The 21,030-nt window shown below is 43.9% G+C and overlaps 1 protein-coding gene across 1 annotated transcript; it reads left to right on the forward strand.

The window, feature by feature from the left end:
* The first annotated feature begins 313 nt into the window (after positions 1 to 313).
* On the forward strand, positions 314 to 20,804 carry E2F6 (E2F transcription factor 6). The gene is made up of 7 exons (XM_019650044.1): positions 314 to 772; positions 8,932 to 8,986; positions 12,773 to 12,989; positions 13,502 to 13,657; positions 15,361 to 15,475; positions 18,218 to 18,365; positions 18,818 to 20,804. The coding sequence occupies exons 1-7, from the start codon at positions 665 to 667 to the stop codon at positions 18,865 to 18,867; spliced, it is 849 nt and encodes a 282-aa protein (XP_019505589.1). The 5' UTR covers positions 314 to 664; the 3' UTR covers positions 18,868 to 20,804.
* The last annotated feature ends 226 nt before the right edge of the window (positions 20,805 to 21,030 follow it).

The following is a 21,030-nucleotide window of genomic DNA, read 5'->3' on the forward strand; positions in this document are numbered from 1 at the left end:
GAAAAAGGAAAGAAGGCAGAGAAAGAAGCATATAAGGAAACAATTCTGCAACGGTTTGGTTTCCAACATTTACTAAGCATCAACACTGGGCAAGTGCCTGAGATATGCAGAGGGCGCTTAAGAATAAATTAACATCTCCGCCCACTCAGAACTTTCAGATACTAGTGTCGTTACGTCAAGAATTCCGCGGAACAAACGCGGTTTTCCCGGCCGCCTGTTTTTGTTTTTGTTTTCCGTGCCGTTCCCTTCCTCCGAATTCCTGCTCCACCTCTTCCTTTTCCTTAGCCATCCTCTCCGTGGATTCCGCCTCCCGGGGTTTCGCAGGCTCCAGCTCAGGGAGAGGATTCAGTGCGTGGGAGCGCTCCCGCTGTGGCAGGCATGCGCACTGGGGGCGGCGCACTGCGCATGCGAAAAGATGGCGGGCATGGCGTCCTGAGAATCGTGGGTCTCCCTGCTCTCCTCCAGCCTGCGTGATCCCTCCCGGGGCCATTTGGGCAGTGGCGCGTGCGTCCCCGGCCCAACCTAGCCAAGTGAACCTCCGAGCAGACCGCGAGACCAGTTTTTGGCTCCGGGAACCAACGTGTTGGGAGCGGCGTCCGACCCGCGCAGGAGAAGGCGGGAGAGCTCGCGGGGTGCGAGGGCGAGGGGCCGCCGGCTGGGCAGCATGAGTCAGCAACGGCCGGCGCGAAAATTGCCCAGCCTGCTTGTGGACCCGGCAGAGGAGACGGTACGCCGCCGGTGTCGAGACCCCATCAACGTGGAAGGCCTGCTGGTAAGTCCCGGGGACAGTCTGAGCCCTGCGCGCCTGGGACCGGACCGGGTCGGGTCGGGTCGCGTCTCAGGCGCCTCTTTCCCTCCTTGGAGAAGCTGGACTGAGTGTCTCCCGAGTCGTGAGCTCGGCTGGGCCGCTCCTCTGCCTCCGCTGCGCTTGCACTGCCCATTATGTACTATACACCAAGCAGGTCATTCGCTTCAACTGTTGTCTTCTTGCAACATGTACTCAAATGTGTTAGCCTTCCTGGCTTTTACCTTGGGGCTACAGAGTACTGTTGGAGAAAGTTGCTCAACGTTGCATGAGAAAATCTTGTTTGCCTACCTCCACCCACCCTGAGTATATCTCTGCAAACTGTCATTTTTCTCTTCGGCCTTCTCTCCCGTTTCTTCGCCTTAACTGTAAACATTTAAAAGCTTGTCCACCCCTCACATTTCCCACCCCACAGCCCCCCATTCAGCAAAGACAAAAAAATTCAAGGGGAGCTTGGGCTTCCTTCCTGCAAAAGGTTAATTTCCTCTATTGCTGCTCTAGATTACATGCAGTATATTCTCCTTGGTTCTCTGGGCCACTAATGAATCCGTCATTTTCCATTTCTCTTCATATTTCCAACTTCTCTGCTGGTTTCTTCCCATGACTAGTAACTAGACCTTTACTGAAGCCAGTGTGCCCAGTCTGCAAGGAGACTCAGTGCTCAAAAGTCGTTAATGATATTATTTAATTCCTCACAGTAGTCCTAAGAGATTAATATTCTTGTTTTACAGTTGCCAAAATACACTTGGAGATGTTAAGTGGCTTGCCCATGGTTAGATAGTACGTAGAAAAGCCTGGGTTTAACCTCACAATGTCTGGCTCCAAATTATAAATTATTGACTGCTTAAACTGCATTCTAAATCCATCCCCATCTTAAAAGATCCCTCCCCTAATTCTTCATGTCCTTCTACTGCATCTCTTCCCCTTCACAGTCAGACTTTTTGAAACAGTTGTTTGCATTCACTGTGTCTTCGTGCTCACCAATCATTACCACTTTAATCCACTGCCAGGGGACCTCTGCCCTCAGCACAGCTCTAAGACTGTTCTAACCAAGGTTGCCAACAACACGGTCAGTTCCAGCGAATGTTCCACTCCTTATCTCTGTAGCGTTGACATGCTTGACACTCGCTTTTGCTGGAAACGCGCGCCATCGCTTGGCTTCTCTTAACACCACATACACTCGATGCTCTATCTACTCACTTATCTGGCCTCTCGTGCTCCTTTGCAAACTCCGCTTCCTCTCCCATTCCTTACATGTTGGTGTTATTCAGCGTTCTCTTCTACCTTCTATACACAGTCATGTGGGATGTCGTTCGCCACCACTCTGATGACTTCTGTTACCATCTCTATTGGTGGTCTTAATCTTTGAGAATCTGATAAATGTTCTGAGCTCTCACTATGGAAAAACCAACTTAATTTTGCGTTTAATATCAGAAGATACACACATCCCTGAAGTCTTAGATATTCTTATTCACCGTGGTAGTTCAGTTAGTATGTCATAATAACTCCCAAACCTATAAATCAAGCTCAGAGCTTTCCAACTGTCTACTAGATCTCGCTACTTAGATTTGAAACTCATATATCCAAAATTGAATTCATTATCTTCTTAACCTAAGCGAGAAACAACTTTGCTATTTCCTGTGTTAATATATGGTAACACATCCACCATGTTGCCCAGGCTGCTGTCCTAAGCATCATTCTTGCCTTTTCTCTTTTCCAAACTGACTCCCTCCATCCTTCCAATCCAATTAAAATTAATCGCCGATACTTGCCACTTCTGACCATCTATCTTTCAGATTGTTCCTGTCTTCCTAACCAGTTTTCCTGCTTCTGGTTTTGCCCCCCAACTTTTCTGAATATTCTCCACATAGTAACTAACCATATGGTCTCCTTAAAGCATATTTGTGATCATTTCATTTGGCTTAAAGACTGTTGTGGTTCCCTAGTGCTCTCAGGTTAGATTAGAAACTTCTTAATCAGGCCCCTGGGTGTATCTTTCCTGAACTGCTTATAGTTGCTAAATTTTTCATACTTCCTTATTCTTTTGGATAAAATGGTGAGTCGAACACCTATCTCAGTGTTTTTTAATTGGCTAATGATTTGGAAGTATTTAAAAATGCAGAGGTTAGTTATGTATCTGGCTGAGTGTCTGATGTTCCCATTAAGTAAATGGCTTGAAAACTGGAATTTTGAGAAGGGAGAAGATAGTATTGTTTGAAGGTGGAACTTAGTTTGCAAATTGAAAAATAAGGAAAATTTAAATGAATGCTTTCACCTTGGAGAAAGGTATGTTTTCAGAGGGCTCTTACAAGGATGTCATTCCCCAAAACAGGCAATCGGTACAAAGGGGCATCTGTATAGAGAAAGTTTTAACTAATTTAAAGGCAATGCTTAAGTTCCCAAAATTCACTTTTTAGACTCTTCTTTTTCTTTGAAATCTCAGAAGCATCAGCCTTTAGATGTGGGACTTGGAACAGTAGTAAAATAGCGTGGAACATGCTGACTTGCCCATCAGAAGCCGCTGGTTCTTACACTGCTGTGTGCATGAGGTCATCCTTAGTGATTTTGGAGGCCTCTGCCTTCTCCATTCCTTTCCAAGGCTGTATAATAAACCTGAACAAATGAGAGATAGATTTGAGGATTGAAAGGGAAAGTTTCTTAGGTAGTCCAGCCTTGAGGTGTGACTGGTACTGGCTGGGCTCTCTCTTGGTATCCCCTCAGGGAAATTACCTGAGAGTAACCTCTCAGTGAGACTTTCTTAAAAGAACAGCAGCACTGATGCTGCCCTGCAGTGGTGGATTGCTGGAGCTAGAAGCTTCAGCATCTCTGCTGGCACCTGGCAGGTTAGTCGCATAGAAATTTGAGGGAGCATTCCTCTGAGGACTCATCCTAAAGATGCTGAAAAGGTGAAAAATAAGTGTCCTGTACTTATTAGAAAAGGCCTAATCTGGGACAATTTGAGCCTTTAAATAACAGGTTTTATACTCATGGACTAAAAAAAGAACCCAGGCTGCTGAAGTGTATTTCTTTCTTTTTTTTAAAGATTTTATTGGGGAATTGGGGGATGGGAACAGTGCTGGGGAATTGGGGGAAGGGGAACAGACAAGTTGCTGTTTTGTTCTTCTGTCTAGTTGTGGAGGACGTCGCTTCACTGGCCCATGTTGGTATTACCATTGCGCTCTTCCCGCAGCTCACGAAAGCTCATCAGGTGTATTTAAGTACAGTTCCTCCACGTCTTTAGATGTGAAACTAAACACACATTATCTGACCCCATACACCAACATACGGCATAGACTAGTGCCGCGGACATAGGATCACTGCTTCACACCTGCCTGTCCATGAAAGAGGGACACGGAGGCACGGAGCAGAAACTGGTCCCCAGCAGTGCTGCAGTTCCGCCTGGTAACGCTGCGCATTTCTTGATCAGGTCTCCAGGCCTGGGCATAACTCTCCCTGCTCCAGGCTCTACGCACTGGGCTCTTGGCTGCACTGTCAGTCTTCCTTTTCTTTTCCTGAAAGGTGATGTCAGTGTAGCTCAGTAGTTTGTTTCAGCCTGCTTCCTGTCAGTGGGATTTGAGGTGTCCGCTTTGCATTTGAACTGCCTCTGTTTCGTTTAGCCCAAGCTGGCAGTGGTTTTGCTGATAGAATTCTCGCAGAAACTGAAGAACTCACTGCTGTGAATCTTGTGCTTCACTCACTAGTAGACAAGAGCCCCACTCACAGATTTCTTCAAGCTAAACCCTCTGTGCCTGGGACCCCTGCTGGCATGGCTGAGTGACAGGGACCTGCAGCCGCCTAGGCCCGCCGGGCTCTTCCTGAAGCTCTTTCCCGGGCCTTTTGTGTGATGGAAGAGGCTCCTCAGGTGCCGTTTTTGATGTCGCTGAGGTGCTAACAGAAAGTTGTAGTCGCGCCCTCACCTTCATCTTTACACTGTTCTCCTGGCAGTGCCTTTGATTTGGTCTTTCTCAGAAGTTGCTGATTTTTAGCTTCTGGAGATGCTGAGAGTTTTTAAAGCTACTAAGTCCTGGCTTCATTTGGTTTAACAGTTATTCCCTCAATTTCTCTCTCTCACATTTTCTACGAGCTGCAAGGAGAAGCCAGGTGCTAGCGTCAGCCCTCTGCATGGAAATCTCCTTAGTTGGATCACGCCGCCCATTAATGTCTTCTCTTCCCCACAGCGATGCTAAGTGCTCTGTCTTAGCATAACGGGATCCCCCTTAGATTCTGATAACATGTTCTTCCCTTCCTTTTGAACCCTCACTGACAGGGAGTGTCCTCAAAGTCCAGGTTTCTACTGACAGTCTTTTCAAGACTGCTTAGCCTTGAACAGACTTTTTGGTAATTATATTGTGCTCGTAGAAGGGAACACCCTTGAGCTACACATTGATTTAGGTGTCTGCAGTGTACCCTCAAGTGATTCAGGAAAAAAAAGCATGCGTGTGTATAGAGAAAAAAGTGATAATGCGAATGTAATAAAACATGAACATTTGGGCGACTTGGGTGAAGGTATTTTGCAATTCTTAGTACTAAGTCTTTTCCAAAGACTGAAATTGTTTCAAGATAAAAAGAAGATGGGTATCCCTGAAGGGAGCCCACAGGATCGGCCTCCTGTGGGGAGGGGCCTCCGTTGTTTCTCAGCACAGGTGGGAGCCCCTCTCTACTCTCCTCCTGTCCCCGTTTGTAGGGTCCATAAAGGATGTAGAGCCCCATTAGGGTCCCTCCAGGGGTGAGGTGCACCACTTTGATCGGAAGGTCCTCAGTGACTTGGGCCCAAGTGCACGGTGGCATTTCATTTACTTTTTTTTTTTAAAGATTTTTTTTTTTTAATTGGAGAATTGGGGGGATGGGAACAGACAAGTTGCTGTTGTTTTGTTCTTCAGTCTAGTTGTGGAGGACGTTGCTTCACTGGCCCAAGTTGGCACCATCATTGCGCTTTTCCCAGGCGAGGCAGATCAGTCACCGGCTTCTGGACAGCCACTCACGCTGGCTGCTGGCCGCTCACGCTGGCTGCTGGCTACATACGGTAGCCCATGGCAACCCACTGCCACAGGGGCTGCAGCCTACACCGTCGCCGGCGACTCATGGCAGCCCAGCTCCAGGTTGAGCTGTTGTTCAGCATCTTAGCTGTGGAGGGCAGTGTCACCGGCCCTCATATGTGGGATCCGAACCGGGGCCCTCTGGTGTCCCAAGCCAGTTCTTAACCAACGTGCCACTCGGCCGGCCCTCATTTACTTTTCTTTAATAGCTCACTAAGTTTTGTGTGAGGAAACACTCTGATTTTAAAGTCACTTCAAAAGGTCCTCGTAGCTAGTGCGATCTACTTCCAGAAGAGCTGTCCTACCTGTGAAATGCAGGTCACCGAAGTTCCCGTGGGAAGGCTTGCCGGGCTTGTCAGGCTGGATCTCCAGATGATGCACGTCAGATTAGAAAGCAGAACATGAGGCTGCATATCTTTTCAGAGATACTTATTCTGGTGTGCCCGGCAAGGGGGGGGGGGAGTCTTCGCCCCGGGGTCCTGTGTCTAAATACTCATTGTTTCATGGTGCTAAGCTATTTGTCAGTTGAAGTCATCTATGACATGTTACTAGAAACCATTTCAATCTCCATACATGAGTTGAACAAATTTTTTCCAAGTGCCTGAATGTACCAGGCACTATTCTGGTTCAAAAAGGAAAACCATAACATGTGCTTGCGTAGGGTTTTACAATTTACAGAATTTCTCATTTAATCTTCACAATAGCTTGGAAAATGGGCAATAAAGTTATACCACGACACATGTTACAGATGAAGGTCGGGATCGCCCCGCATCTAAGAAGTCACGTGATTAGTAGTCCCGAGCTCAGTCTTAGGCCAGAACTACTGTGACTATATAGGAGGTGAATGTGTTGTTACCATGGGCACTTTGGAAATCTCCAGAATTGTAGACCGATAGGATTTATACATATTGGGATGTCTGCTCCTGAGGGGCCATGATGCTATTGTGATTCCTCCAAGCTAAAGAGATAGTGTTTTCATATTCAAAGAAAAAAAAAATGAATGGATGCTGTTGGAGCCTGTTTTCCCACAGATCTCGGTCTAGCCAACAATACAGAATCCAGGGAAAAGAAAGTGATACTTCTGTTGTTATGCCTCATTGTGGTATTATCCCTGTGCCAGCCTGTGAATAACAGCAGTCTAGATGAGGTGACAAGAGGGAGGGGGCTATCGAGCAGGAAAGGTGGGGAGCAGGTAGTGAGGCAGCCTGTCGGGAACCAGGATGCACTGTGTGTGCGCGTCTTGGCGCAGCTGCTCTAAACCTAGGACAGAATTCTTTGCAGCAGAAGGCACCCATGAGCCCTTTCTGCATGGTTCTCCGGCTGCACCAACAGGAGTCAAGTTTATAGTCGTTAAAGGAGTGTGCCGCACATACATAAGTAACAGATCATGGGCTAAACAGAAACTCATAAACAGACCTTAATCTATATGTAATAATTCAGGATATTTGTTTGTGTGTGTTTCAAATCATTGTGATAAGCATGGATTTTTTTCATTAAAGAATCTTACTACAGTAGTTAGACTGTCTCATAGTCATTAGCAGAAGGGGTAAATGCGAAAATAGCAATGCCAGTTGGTCATACTTGTCCCATGTTTGACCCGAATAGGACTGCCCTTCTGTGTTTCGCTGTGGGAGCCTCTGTTTGCAAGTCACTGCTGTCAGCTAGCCAGACATAGTCCCTGCCCCCAAGACAGGCATTTCCAGCTCTGGTTTTGCACACCCAGCAGGGCTATGTTTTCCTTTAAATTCTAACAACTAAATTAACTTTACAGTTGAGTTCTATTTCGGTGGAATTATTCCATATCAAGTTAACGCGCTAATACATGCTATCATCTTTTCATAGACGATCTGGAAATCATTGTGCCAAGGATTTGTGACACTGATAAAAGAGCTGCTTAGCTGCTTACGTGGCCTTCAGGCTTCCCCATTGCCTAGTCTTTGCCCTATTTCTCCCATACTTAGATTCCCAAACTGTGAGCTTGAATATGTTGTATTCTTGTTCAGAAATCGGTGGTGAGTCTCCACTGGTTATGCCACGAAGTCTGAATTCCTTAGTGTGACTTTCATGGTCCTCCACGTTGAGTGTGGTTCTAGCATGCTCTTCAAGGCTTGTCCTTCAAGGTTCAGCTAGGGGTTCCCTTCCCTGTAAATCCTGGGGCTTCCGTCTGTGGGGCGTCCGTGGTAGTCCTGCTGATTCTTCCCTTAGAGCACCTTACGCAATTCATTTACAGCAGTTTTGCTACGGCCAGTTTAGGGGTCAGTTTTTTCACTTAGACAAGAGCTGAAGCTGATCACAGCCTGTCTGGGGAGGCACATGACATCATAATACTTGGCTCTAAGCACAAGCCTAATGCAGGTTTCTGTTTACATGGCTTTATCTAAAGATTTTATTTATTTTTTTGCAAAAACAATTTCTAAACATATTGCAGATGTTTCTACCAGTTTATGTAAACTTTCATAGCCTCTATCCAGCTGATGAAATAGTGAGCAGCTACTACCAATTTCCTGGTTGTTTCAGGGATTGAAAAGAAGCTTTTCAATTCATCTAAATACCAAAGCTTCTAGTTGTGTAGCTTGCATTATTTCCCATCATGAGAAACGTTGCTCTTTTTTATTAACCATAATGGGGCTGCACAGCTGCCTGGGAAAGTTTGTGGGCACATTTTTTGGAGCCACTTACGCTTAAATAACAAGAGGTGAACATTTATTTAGGTATACCTTATGCCTCCACTGAGCTTTCCAGAGCCAGGGACAATGTCCTAATCAGATTTGTATTTTTATCCTCAGGACCTGATGCAGTCAGTAAATTGTCTATTCAGTAATAAATCCTCGTACTCATATTTTCTGTCTCCCTCAGCATTCCTTATCCCCACCCCTCTCTCTCTTTACCTTAGAAATTTAAATCTGTGAACATTGTAAGACGTGATTACACTTATAGTAAACATAATTTGGAAGAAGGACTCGTTTTCTTACACCCAAATGATTATCCCCTGGTGAAAAAGAGACCTACATTTTGTCCAGTAAAATGCTATTCGTTTGCATTGTTGTTTTTAAATTACTGAGTTAAATTTCTGTGTCTTCTTTTTTCCAGCCATCAAAAATCAGGATTAATTTAGAAGATAATGTACAATATGTGTCCATGAGAAGTAAGTTGATTCCTGAATAAGTTTTCGATTTTGTAGTTTGAACATCCTTTGTTCCTTTGTGAAATTAACAGTACTTTAAATGATTTATTTTAAATGTACATAAGTTGATGAGAAACTGAAATAAAATATATTATTTGTACACTGAAATGTAAAGCTTGGAATTTCCCGAGGTTGTGGGCTGAATAATGTGCCCAAATGCATTTATTCTCCTTTGCTTTGGACACATTATTTTAAAAATAGAGTGGTCTGTGTTGACGGCCGTCTCCCCCGAGCTCTGTGGAGGTGGTTGCTCGTGCTGTCGGCAGGATTGAAGGCAGCCTGACAGCAGACATGACGGCCTCTCGCCCTCCTGGTTCCCTCTGACGTTGGCTCTTTCCTTTGGCTCCTGCTGTGCATCAGTGTTGAGTCAGTTCAAGGAGATGGACAACCAGCCGCCTTATTTAGTTCCCTGTCCTGGAAACCCTTGTGATAGATTGCCCCACCCCAGCTCCCCCTTAATTTGGTCCTAATCTCATCAAATACATAGTGCGTATATGCCGATATAGAAATCTTAATAGCAACCCTTAATTTTTCCTCAACCCCTGCCACCGTCTCACCCATAGTTAGTCCCCAAGTTTCACCTTTGAAGCGTTTCTTCGTCTGTCCTCTACCACTGACTTGCAGTCATGTCTACCATGTATTGAGCTCACACAATGCCTGGCCCTGATTTAAGCTCTTTGCATGGACTATCCCAACAACGCTTCAAGGTGTAGGTATGGATTATTATCCATTTTTATAGATGAGGGAGGCCCCGAGAGGTGAAGGACCTTGCGCAGTCACATGCCTTCCTGACTGGAGCCCACAGTCTTCACCAGTGTCTTTGACCGCTGCTTCTGGTTTCGGTTCTCACGCTCCCAAGGAAGCAGCGGGACAGCCTCCTAAGTGGGTGGTCCGCCCCCAGACCCTTCCACCCCCTAGCCGCTTCCCATCTGCGGCCAGTGTGATTTTTCTAACACAGGAATGGGACGATGGTATCACTCAACCTAAAGTTCCTCATAACCTACAGAGAAAACCCTGACTCGCCAGTTATTTGGTTTTACTTATTTGTGTTAAATTTAGAAGCTACCTTGTATCCTTAAAAGAAACCAGGCAGCAGGGAATGGACAGACAATGAGACAAGGCCCTGGACGCCGGTTCTTGCTTGGCTTTGCAGCCTTGCCTGCCGGCACGCTGCTGCCCACCCAGCTGAAGCTGCACTGGCTGTGGGCTCCCTGAATACACCGTTCTCAGATGCTGCTCCGGCTTTTGACATGCGGTTCCCTCGGGCTCACTTAGGGCCCTGGCCCTCCTGTTCATCTCTCTATTCTGTGTACCCAGCATTCTCTCATTAGGATGCCTTCCCAGTGTCTCACCCCAGTTAGGGTTTTACCTTCTCAAGTGACTTGGAATACTTCTCTTAGCACTTATCTCGGCATATTATAATAGAGCTCCTTAGAGACCCGCCTTTTGTGGGAAGATCTTTTTAATCATTATATCCCTTCACCATGTGTTACAGGGTTCAGTTAATATCTGTTCTTTATAAAATGACTAACATGAAGGGAATATCCTAAGCTTATATGACCATGACTTGTTAGTATATATCTAATAGTATAAGTAAATGTATGCTTTTTAAAGTTAGAATTTCTCATTTGTAACCTTCCAAGGTTTGCTGTAGAATTGTGACTTTCTTCTACTTGTAATTTAAAAAAATTAATTTCTGTTTAATGCTGTTTAATTTTAAGTATAGGAATGGTCTCCACAAAGAAGACATTTACATTACAAAATATGTACTTCTGTTCTTGGAAGAACTACCAGTGGTCTTTAAACTGAATCATGACATTGCAGAGGTTCTGGATAAGGAAGACATTTCTGATTGATGATTATTTCTTTTAAAACATACAAACTGTGGCATGCTGTGGAGGTAGAGAAAAAGAGAAATCCTATACTCCACACTAGAAAGACAGTTAGGTTATTTGTAAATTTATTTCCTCTGCACATCAAGCCATAAGTACTTTTATTTTGGGTATAATTTGGGAAAGATGAAAAGAATGATAATATTCACTTCTAGCAGGCATGAGATGAGGCTCTCATACACTGCGTAAACTTGTAGAATCCACAACCTGGAGAGCAGGATTTGCAGTACATAGCAAAATTCCTTCAACCCTCCGTCGGGTGCAATGCATCTACTAGATGCTTGTATGACATTTATTTATTTAAATTGAAAATGAATTAAAATAACGTGTAGGCATGCTTATTATTTATTCAGAATGAAATTTTAATTTGCCACAAAGTAAAAACAACATGTTTATTATATAAACTCAGTATAAAAATCAACAGAAATTCAAAACAATCTGTGAGATCAGTTGCGCCTGATGGAGTTAAAAATGTGCTTTTACTCGACAATTCCACATCTCTGAATTATCTAAAGGAAATCATTAAAGAGGCATATAAAAATGTCGCTGCAAGGAGATTTGCTGAAGTATTATGGAAAACTGTAAAGTTACAGACAATCTAAATTTCCAGTATTGGGGCAAGTTAGCGACTATTTCGTGGAGTTAAATGTTATGTAGCCATTAAGAAAAAATACCCTTTTTTCCAGTTTTATTGAGAAATAATTGACACACATCACTATAAGTGTAAGGTGTACAGCATGCTAGTTCGATTTACCTGTATTGTGAAGCGATTACTACGATAGATTTAGTTAACATCCATCATCTCATATAGATGCAATACAAAGAAAAAAATTTCCCCTTGTGATGAGAATGCTTAAGATCAACACTCTTAACTTTATTATCTATCAATTGTGTAGCAGCGTTAACCGTAGTCCTCACGTTGTACACTACATTTCTGGTAGAAATACATTTCTTGACAAGTGGAGATGTTCAGTGTTGAGTTAAAAACAGCATGTTAAAAAATAGTCTGTTGCAGGCCGGCCGAGTGACTCAGTTGGTTAAGAGCTCGCTCAAGAGTTTGAGCTCTGAGCAACAGCGGTTCGAGTCCAGCCCGAGCTGAGCAGCCGCTGAGCTGCCAACAGGTAGCAGGATGGCTCAGCTTAAAAGAAAAAGTCTGTTCCTATTTTTGTTTTTAGAAACTATATATGCATATTGACACACACGTGTATGTATGTGTGTGGAGGGGGCAGAGTATGTATGAAAAAGCAGTCATCATATTAGGTGGGTAAGTGATTTAAGGGGTTTTTTCCCCTTCATTTGCTTATCTGTTAATAGAGGGTAGTGAATATTTTTAAAAATAGATATGCCACTTTTCCTGGAGGTATATAATTGTCCTAATGGAAGACCAATATGAGCTCTTTCAAACTCCATCAGATACACTATGACATGTATAGAAACATTTGAAGCAAACAAACAAAAAAAGCCAAATCTCTGCCTTTGCTTCATAAAGAATTTCTTAACTTTAAGACCAAATGAAAGATTTAATTGTAAAAACCATTTCTAATTTGATTCCTGAGCGGAGTGGATACGCATACAAACTCTCCACTTTTTACCTGATAAGATGCAGCTGGCTGGTTGCATATTTCAAATACTCTTTTAAGTCTAAAGTCTTTGCTTACCTGGGATAGGCTAGTAAACTTTTACCCAATTTGAGAAATCTATTTCATAAAAGTTAGCTATGACTTGGTAGAATTTCTAATGTGTAGAATTTCTATAGGTGTTCTTACTAATCAAAAGGAAATGAATGATTTTTTTTAATGAGTTGAGAAAGAAATGTTATTTAAAATTTTACAAATGTGTTTGTTTTGTCTCCCAGAAGCTCTAAAAGTGAAGAGACCTCGTTTTGATGTATCACTGGTTTATTTAACTCGAAAATTTATGGATCTTGTCAGAAATGCTCCTGGGGGTATTCTTGATTTAAACAAGGTTGCAACAAAACTGGGAGTACGAAAACGAAGAGTATACGACATCACCAATGTCTTAGATGGAATCGACCTGGTTGAAAAAAAATCTAAGAACCATATTCGATGGATGTGAGTTGGTTTCAACCTTTTCATGGCTTTTTTCCTCCTTCTCATTAAGTGACAATACAACACACTAGATATTAGCAATGTTTTAACAATATAAAGCAAAGTAAGATGTGACTTCTTGTTAGAAAAGGATTCTATAAAGTGTAACTTGTCAGAAGTCTCGCTGTAAGTAGAGCTTGGGCTTAAACTGGGCGTTATTGGCTCTTAGTTCAACGCTCATTTCATTAAGCTTTCCCTGCGCCTGGTAATTTCCGTAGGGTTATGATGTGTGTTTTTTTGAAAGGCCCTGTGTAAGGGACTAGAAGGGGGGCGAGACCCAATTTGTGTACAGAAAAAGCCTGGTTACCTAGGATACTGGGAGAACAGAAGTGAAATCAAAAGTGCCTAGTTTCTGTCAGTCAGGGTGAGAAACAGCTGATAGCAACATTCGGAGAAGTTCCGGGAACCTAACCTGCGTCAGTCTGTCACCTCTTAGATGTCACTGATGGTGATCTTTTTCTTGAATACTTTTCAAGAGGATCTGATCTCAGCAATTTTGGAGCAGTGCCCCAACAGAAGAAGCTGCAGGAGGAACTTTCTGACTTATCGGCGATGGAAGATGCTCTGGATGAGCTAATTAAGGATTGTGCCCAGCAGTTGTTTGAGCTAACAGATGACAAAGAAAATGAAAGATATCCTTTGACTCTGTACCCTTTATTTTTTATTTATTTATTCATTCATTTTATTATTAGTTTCAGGTGTACAGAACAATGCAGTAGTTATCCTTTTTACCCCTCACACAGAAACAATCCCCCTCCCCCATCGACTGCCCTCCCACCCCCGATATCATACATATCTATTACAATTCCATTGACTCCATTCCCACACTCTACTCCACGTCCCGTGACTATATGTGTATATAATTATAGTTGACATACATTATCATTCAACATCAGCTTCAGATATACAGTGTGGCGGTCAGGCCTCTACACCGACTATGAATATAATCAATAATGTTGTAAATAATTTTTAGGGGGCCAGTTGGACTCATGTCTTGATAGGGAGACCACTTCATAGACTTGTACCCTTTAAAACAAGTTCTCCTTCCAAAGCAGGTTAAACAGTCAAGTCAGCTTGGGGATTTAATTAACATATTTAAGAAACAAACGACCTTTGTAAGTTTATGTAAAGGTTTAGTAGTAGAGCCTCAAACACACTCAGATAGCAGCACATCACAGTCTTTAGCTTCTTGGTGTGGTGTTTATTCAAGTTCAGTGCTGCATCATGACCTCAGTAGTACAGTAATGTAACAAGGTTAGCATTTGCTTTTAAAATTAAATTGGTGAGGCATTCTTGTTCGTTTTTGTAGTCTGAATACTCTAAAGGTGGTAAGATATTTGTTGGCTTTTGTGAAATTTATGTTTTCCCTAATTTGTTAACTAGATTTTATTTCTGAAACAATGAATGGCCAGCAAAATGGCACTTAAACTACCTTTCTAGCCCTCAGAGCCCAATACTGCTCTGAAGCTCAGTGTCTCTGGCACCAGCGGGGGAGACTTGCCTCTGCAGCTGACCTCCTCCTGGTGCCCTGGGCTGCGTGTTGCTCGGTTCCCCTGGCAGCCCCTGGTGAGGCGTCACGGTTCTCACCTGTCCCGTGTTCCGAATTCACTTAAACTACATCAGTCAGAACTCTTTCCAAATACAGGTATTAAAGGGAAAATAAATGCCAACATGACCACACTCCATCAAAAGGCTTGTGGAGGAAAAAAAGAATGCTGGGAAAACCCAATAAAACATGTAATTGGTAAATTGTAGGCAGCACAATAAAACAAGTGCAAAAATTCAGGTCGCGAGCTGGACGAGAATTCTGGGTGAGGGACATTTCATGAGGAAGAAGGAGATAGTTCTGAAACACTTATTCTCGAAGTTGTTTCTGCTTTGCACAGATTTTTTTTCCACCATGCATTTTAGGGGGATTCTCACCAAAACTCTGAGTATTTCTCCCCAGAGATGCTCATAGTGAGATCCAGCAGTGAATAGGGAATGGGGGTTTGATGGGTGGATTTGATACCCTCATGAGTTGTGTTTGTATTAGGGACTCAGACTTGATTCATATTTTTCTCCAGAAATTGTCATCATAGTCACAATAGTACACTATAAAGGAACTCTTTAAATCGAGTTATAAATATTTTAAAGCGCTATAAAATCTTAAGAATTGTTCATGAAATAATAAGAATTATATACGAAAATTTTTTACCAACTGCTTTCCTTAATTATTTGTAGCCCATAAAAACTAAAGCCATTTTAACGTTACACTTGCGTTCCTGTATTGCAAGAGCCAAGTTCCCTCCCCAATAAGTAGCACCCTGCTTAGAGATCCTTGACTGATTTTTACACTAGCGTACGTGACATATCAAGATATTCATAGTATCCAAGCCTTCCATGAACAGATTGTTATTGCAGTGAAAGCTCCCGCAGAAACCAGACTGGATGTTCCGGCTCCCAGAGAGGTAGGGAGCCCTGTGCTTTTAAGATTGAAAGAGGGGGCGGGCCAGCTGCTTAGGCTCCCACCCTGCAGGCTGCATAACTTGAACCCTCCTGTGCACAGATGGAGCTGCACGCCAGGTACTGCTCACGGCGCTGGATGCATTTTAACTTGTTTTGAGTAACACAACAAGCGAAGTGCTCGTGGTTGGTATCCCCTTAGAGGTGAGGAATCTGAAGCACAGAAACAGTCATTAACTTCCTCACGATTACACAGTAAAAGACAGAATCTGAATTCAAACCCGAATAGTTTGGCTTCAGTCTATTCATAACCATGGTGCCACACTGCCTCAGAGGAACCACCAAGTACTGGCCTCAGTCTGGAAGTTCCAGCAGGAAGACATGGTGTCAGGCAAGGCCCCAGGGAATAACTCCCTGACCAAACTCAGAAGAGACCCGTGAATAAACTGGGACACTATACATTGAGGGTGAAAAGTAAAATGCTCTGTAAAGGAAAGGACCCATGTCAGCTGCCAGCTGCTTAGTATACTTTCCCTTGCAGGAGAGTTTGTATTGACAGATAATTGTCATTGGAAGGTAGCGTGGTAGGGATGGAGTCGGGACCAAGAACTGACCATTCTTGGGACAGATCACCAGTTCCGACTGCCTGATAGTCATCGGTGCTTGTAGCGGTGTTGTCATTGCTGTAGGGTCTTAGCTCCCTCAGAGCAAAGATACGCACACCACCACCCTTTCTCCCCAGCAGACCACTGTCCAGGTCACAGTCCATGTTGTTATGTGAGTGTGTCACACATCGACTAAGAAACAGCATCCTTTTACTCCAGTCACACTCAGATTGTGACTTCTTGCTGATATTGCCTTGTTCATTTGGATTTAGAAAGTCCAAGCCTCCTAAGTAACATTTATATTTAGTTTGAGTCATTTCACAGGTATTTAAACTTTTTTTTTTTTTTTAAGATTTTATTGGGGAGTTGGGGAATCAGGGAAGGAGAACAGACAAGTTGCTCTCCTTTTGTTCTTCAGTCTAGTTGTGGAGGACGTTGCTTCACTGGCCCATGTTGGTGTTGTGATCATTGTGCTCTTCCTGGCTGAGGCAGATCGGTTGCTGGCCACCCACGGTAGCTTACGGCAGCGCACTGCAGCAGGGGCTGCAGCCTACGCCGTTGCTGGAGCAGCCCAGCTCCAGGTCGAGCTGTTGTTCACCATTTTAGCTGTAGAGGGCACAGCGTCACTGGCCCATGTGGGATCTGAACTGGGGCCCTGCTGCTAGAGCTGGCATCCCAAGCCAACTCTTAACCAATGAGCCACTCCACCGGCCCCTTTAAACTCTTTTTTCAAAAAAATAACCACTAGTTTTTCAACGCATCCTTCTTTTGGGGCATGAGACCCCATTCTGCAGTGACTGATGGGTTTTGGGGTTTTTTCTGTGTGCGGGAGCTGCTTCTGACTAACTGTCAAATCTTGCTGAGCCTTTTGGTCATGCCCAAGACTTCATCGAGTCCCATGTAGAAGCCAGTGCACATGGGCCCTCTGGGCAACCATTGTCAGCAATGGGGGGTGAGAAACAGGAGCACGCTGTGTTTAGTGGAGTCCGGCTCCACAGAGACCTGGGGTCTAGCGCCGGGCTGGATAGACTGGCGTCCGGGTCAAATCCAGCCTGCTGGATTTTTGTAAAATCCTTTTGGGACATAGCCACATGCCCTGTGTTCACGTACTATCCAGCTGCCTCTCTCTGTAACAGCAGAGTTGTGTTGCTGTGACAGGATGGTGTGGCCCATGAGGCCAAAAATATTTCCTATCTCACCCTTTACGGAAGACGTTTGCCAACCCGATTTTGTGGAATATGCGCCCTCAGCTGGCTGCCAGTTCTGAGCAGCATTTGGTTTCCTTTATTGTTTAAAAATAGCTGTTGAGTTGTACAGTGTAGGCCATTCAAACCAGACCTCACCTGTACCTAGAAGCCGAGTGCAGTTTTCCCCAGTCTACCTGTGTGAGACCAGGACGCTATGGAAAGGATGGCACGCGGGGTTCTGAGACTGATATGCTGTCTCACCGGACTCTTGTGAGGTCCCAGTGAGGAGACCAGGAGAGGGCGGTGCTGTCTGGTACCCAGTCCAGACCTGGCCGCACGGAAGTGAAGCACACAGACTTGGAGTTGCACCCACTCCCAATCAAAACAAGAGGAGCCATAACCGGAACTGTGCCTTAAGAATTAGCACAATTCTCAGTAAAAGCACCCAGTACAGATTTTAGTGTTTTAACTTACACGAGGTATGTTTTGTCTTGACCTCATTCTGTTGCCTTTTCAGATGGAAGAATAGTCCTTTCAGATAGCTCACTACCTCCTCACTGGTCTGGAAACGTAAACACACCCTTACATTTGAGACTGCAGGGTTTTCTATTTTAGATTTCTTTGTCATCAAAACATGGATTTTTGAAAATTCAAGTACAGATTCCTTGAAGGGGTCAGTCAACTAACTCCTTGAGTAGAAACAGCTGGGCTCTTATACCGCGGTATTCACGTTACTGCTCTGAAACCACTGTTCTGTGATCAAGTAGCTGTTTTAAAAATGTGAGTTGGCCAGTGGTTTAATGTGACTAAAGCTAAGTACAAGATTTTCGTAAATATATGACAGGAAAGTACCTGAATTTGAATTTTCAGAAATGTCCCTTGAAACGTCTGCATTTCTGGTTAAGTGAAAAAACACGACCCATGAATTCTTCGTTTATCCTGATGTCTTTGCTAGGACTCCATCACCGTCCACATCCGGAGCACGAAAGGGCCCATCGATGTTTATCTGTGTGAAGTGGAGCAGGATCACGCGAGTAGCAAAATGTCTGAAGGTGCAGGGACCTCTTCATCTAAAAACAAACACCCAGAGCCCCCTGATCAAGGTAAACTCACCAGATCTGTGATTAGGAACATTTAAGATTCTAGTGATTATTAAAATATATATGTATTGTGGCCTAGCCACAAAAACGAGTTAAAAAAATTATAAGGTAATTCTTAATAGAGTTCAGAATATTTTGAACAACTTTGCAGTTGAATTCCATGTGGTTTTGATATGAGTGAAAGGTTAGAGCTGCGGCTGGCCCCCGTTGGTGCCAGCTGGTGGTGATGTCCGTGGAGAAGTCTCCCTGCATTCTCTGGCAGGTGCTTCCAGGTACGTGTTTGACTTCCAGTTTATTCTTGTGAGACTGAAAACGTTAGCTTTATGCCATTGGCATGAGAATATGGTTCTTGACCAGGGATCTTCAGTTTTTTAAGCAGTTGAATCGTATGTTTTGTTACATGGTTCTCTTTTACAACCTCACTTAGAATTTCTTCCATGTTTGTAATTTTTCAGAAGAAAATCCTTCACAACAAAGTGAAGAATTGCTTGAAGTAGGCAACTGATAGGAGTTGAGAATTCGAGTAGTGAGTGTTTTGGGACATCCTGTATGGAAGAAGTATGCATCGCGTTTGATTCTCAGAGCAATAAACTGTCCGTGAAGCTCCCTCGTTCCCGGCAGTAGCAGCATTAAGGCCAGTAGCGCCGTTGAGCAGTTCACTACTTAGATCACTGGATAATTATGGTTCCTGCGGTCGAAAACAACTCTTTATCGCAATACACTGTTTTTTGTCAGTGAAACAGACTCTGAGCTACAGGAATAAATATATCACAAAGAGTATTACTAAAACAGATGGTCAAGCCTGAAATGGACAATTCTCCGTGGACTCTGCTCGCCCTTCAAAGCTCTATGTCGTTATCACAAAAGAAATTGCCTTATGTGGTTCACGTCTGCAGGTAGCTGTTGTATACTGATAGGTGTACACACGCGTCTAAGTGTGGCGTCTTTGTATCTATCTGTATAATGTTTAGATTCCTTATAAAATATGTCGGAGTGAAACTTGTCCCCATTGTACAGCCAAATAATGTATATATGGAAATAACAAATTCTCTAATTCCTGTGGTATCTATAACTTATTAGAATCCTCGGAATGAGGGTTAGAGGAGAGTTTTTTCCAAACTTCTACATGTAGAAGTATCATAAATACGCTATCCATTTAAAGTTCGTGGATTTAATGAAAGAATTTCAGTATGCTTCCCAGTGTTAGAATTGGATTTGAGCTACCTACAGCCATTGTGTCTGAGCAGACCAGTGGCCTGCAGGGGCCAGTGTGGAAATGCTATCAGATAGTGATTTAAGTGATCACGAGACATGTATTCAATTATGGTGAAAATTGGAAACTATTTTAACCTTTTGCCAGCAGATTTTGTAATATGTTTCTGTATGCAGCCTTGCTCGTCAGTCAAAGGAGTTTGACTTGTGATGAGTTAGCCGCCCCCTGCCCTCTCGCCAGCGCTAGTCCCCCGTTTCCAAGTACCTAGCTAATTCTACCTCACTGGGTAAGTCACTTACCGCTCTGTGCCTCAGTTCACTCAGTAGTTTACCGTTAGACTGTGAGCTCCTTGAGGGACTTTGTCTTAATCCTTGTTATACCCAGCACCTTGCACCATGCCTGGCACATAAAAAGTGCTCAGTAAGTGTTTGAATAAATCCGTGAGTGAGTGAGTTATAAAATCGGACTAACCGTACTTGGCTTGTCAGCCATACAGGAATCTTGTGAGCAGCATCCAGATTTATATATTAAACCTCTTGCTTTCAGAGAAAGATTTGAAGCAACTTGAAATTAAGACCATGTGTGAAAAGATTTAAAATAAGAATCAAAATATTAAAATACAACACCGAATGTTTCAGGTTCTCATAGCCTCTGAGCTGCAGTGGCTTTTCCAGTCCTGTCCTGTGCCGAGCCCCGGCCTCTCCCTCCTGGCAGTCCCTGCTGGCTTTCCTCTCAGGCCTGCGACTGCTGACAGTGTCCTCGCTGTGGACATGCTTGATGAACACGAGCTTTTCAGCCGGACTTGAGTACATGTAGTCAGGTGCTCCCCGGGGATAGATCTGGGCCAAGCATGATAGAATTGGTGGCCGTCCGTTTATATGCGATGGCTGAAACCATGAGAAGAGATCAGGTCATGTGATGAGGGCATAGCAGGAGGAGAGGAGAGGCCACGCACATCTGTGTTTATGGGGAAATCCGGAAGAAAAAGCCTTTCCTGAGAAGGGATAATGAGAGGGGGTAAAAAGTAAAGAAGATAGTTCCCTAAAAACCAGCACAGGAAACCGCCCGCCAAAGGTGATAGCATCGTTTCTGAGCAGCTGTTCTTACTGGTGAAATGTGACAAATGTTCTACTTCGTAAGTTGTTCTGAGGATAAAATGAGATCATGTGAATGGAAGTCCTTTGTAAACTGTAGACACGTTACATAAAGGCGTATTTCCCGTCACTCCATCTGCTGGTGTTGGTGTCCTGTTTTCACGAGTGCTTTAGTAGCCCCGGCACTAGCTGCCCTGCTCTTCCTGACTGCCACTGTCATCGGGGTGCCACTGCTCCCTTCCCTGTCCCTCAGCCCCACTCGGAAACCTTGAGTGCTGCCACGTTTCCTTCAGGCCGACGTCCCAGCTCCTGATACAGAAGGCCTGACACAGCCTCGCTTTCCAGATTTGTTATTCCTCCT

Source organism: Hipposideros armiger, unplaced genomic scaffold, assembly GCF_001890085.2.
Source record: "Hipposideros armiger isolate ML-2016 unplaced genomic scaffold, ASM189008v1 scaffold_137, whole genome shotgun sequence".
Lineage (NCBI taxonomy): Eukaryota > Metazoa > Chordata > Mammalia > Chiroptera > Hipposideridae > Hipposideros > Hipposideros armiger.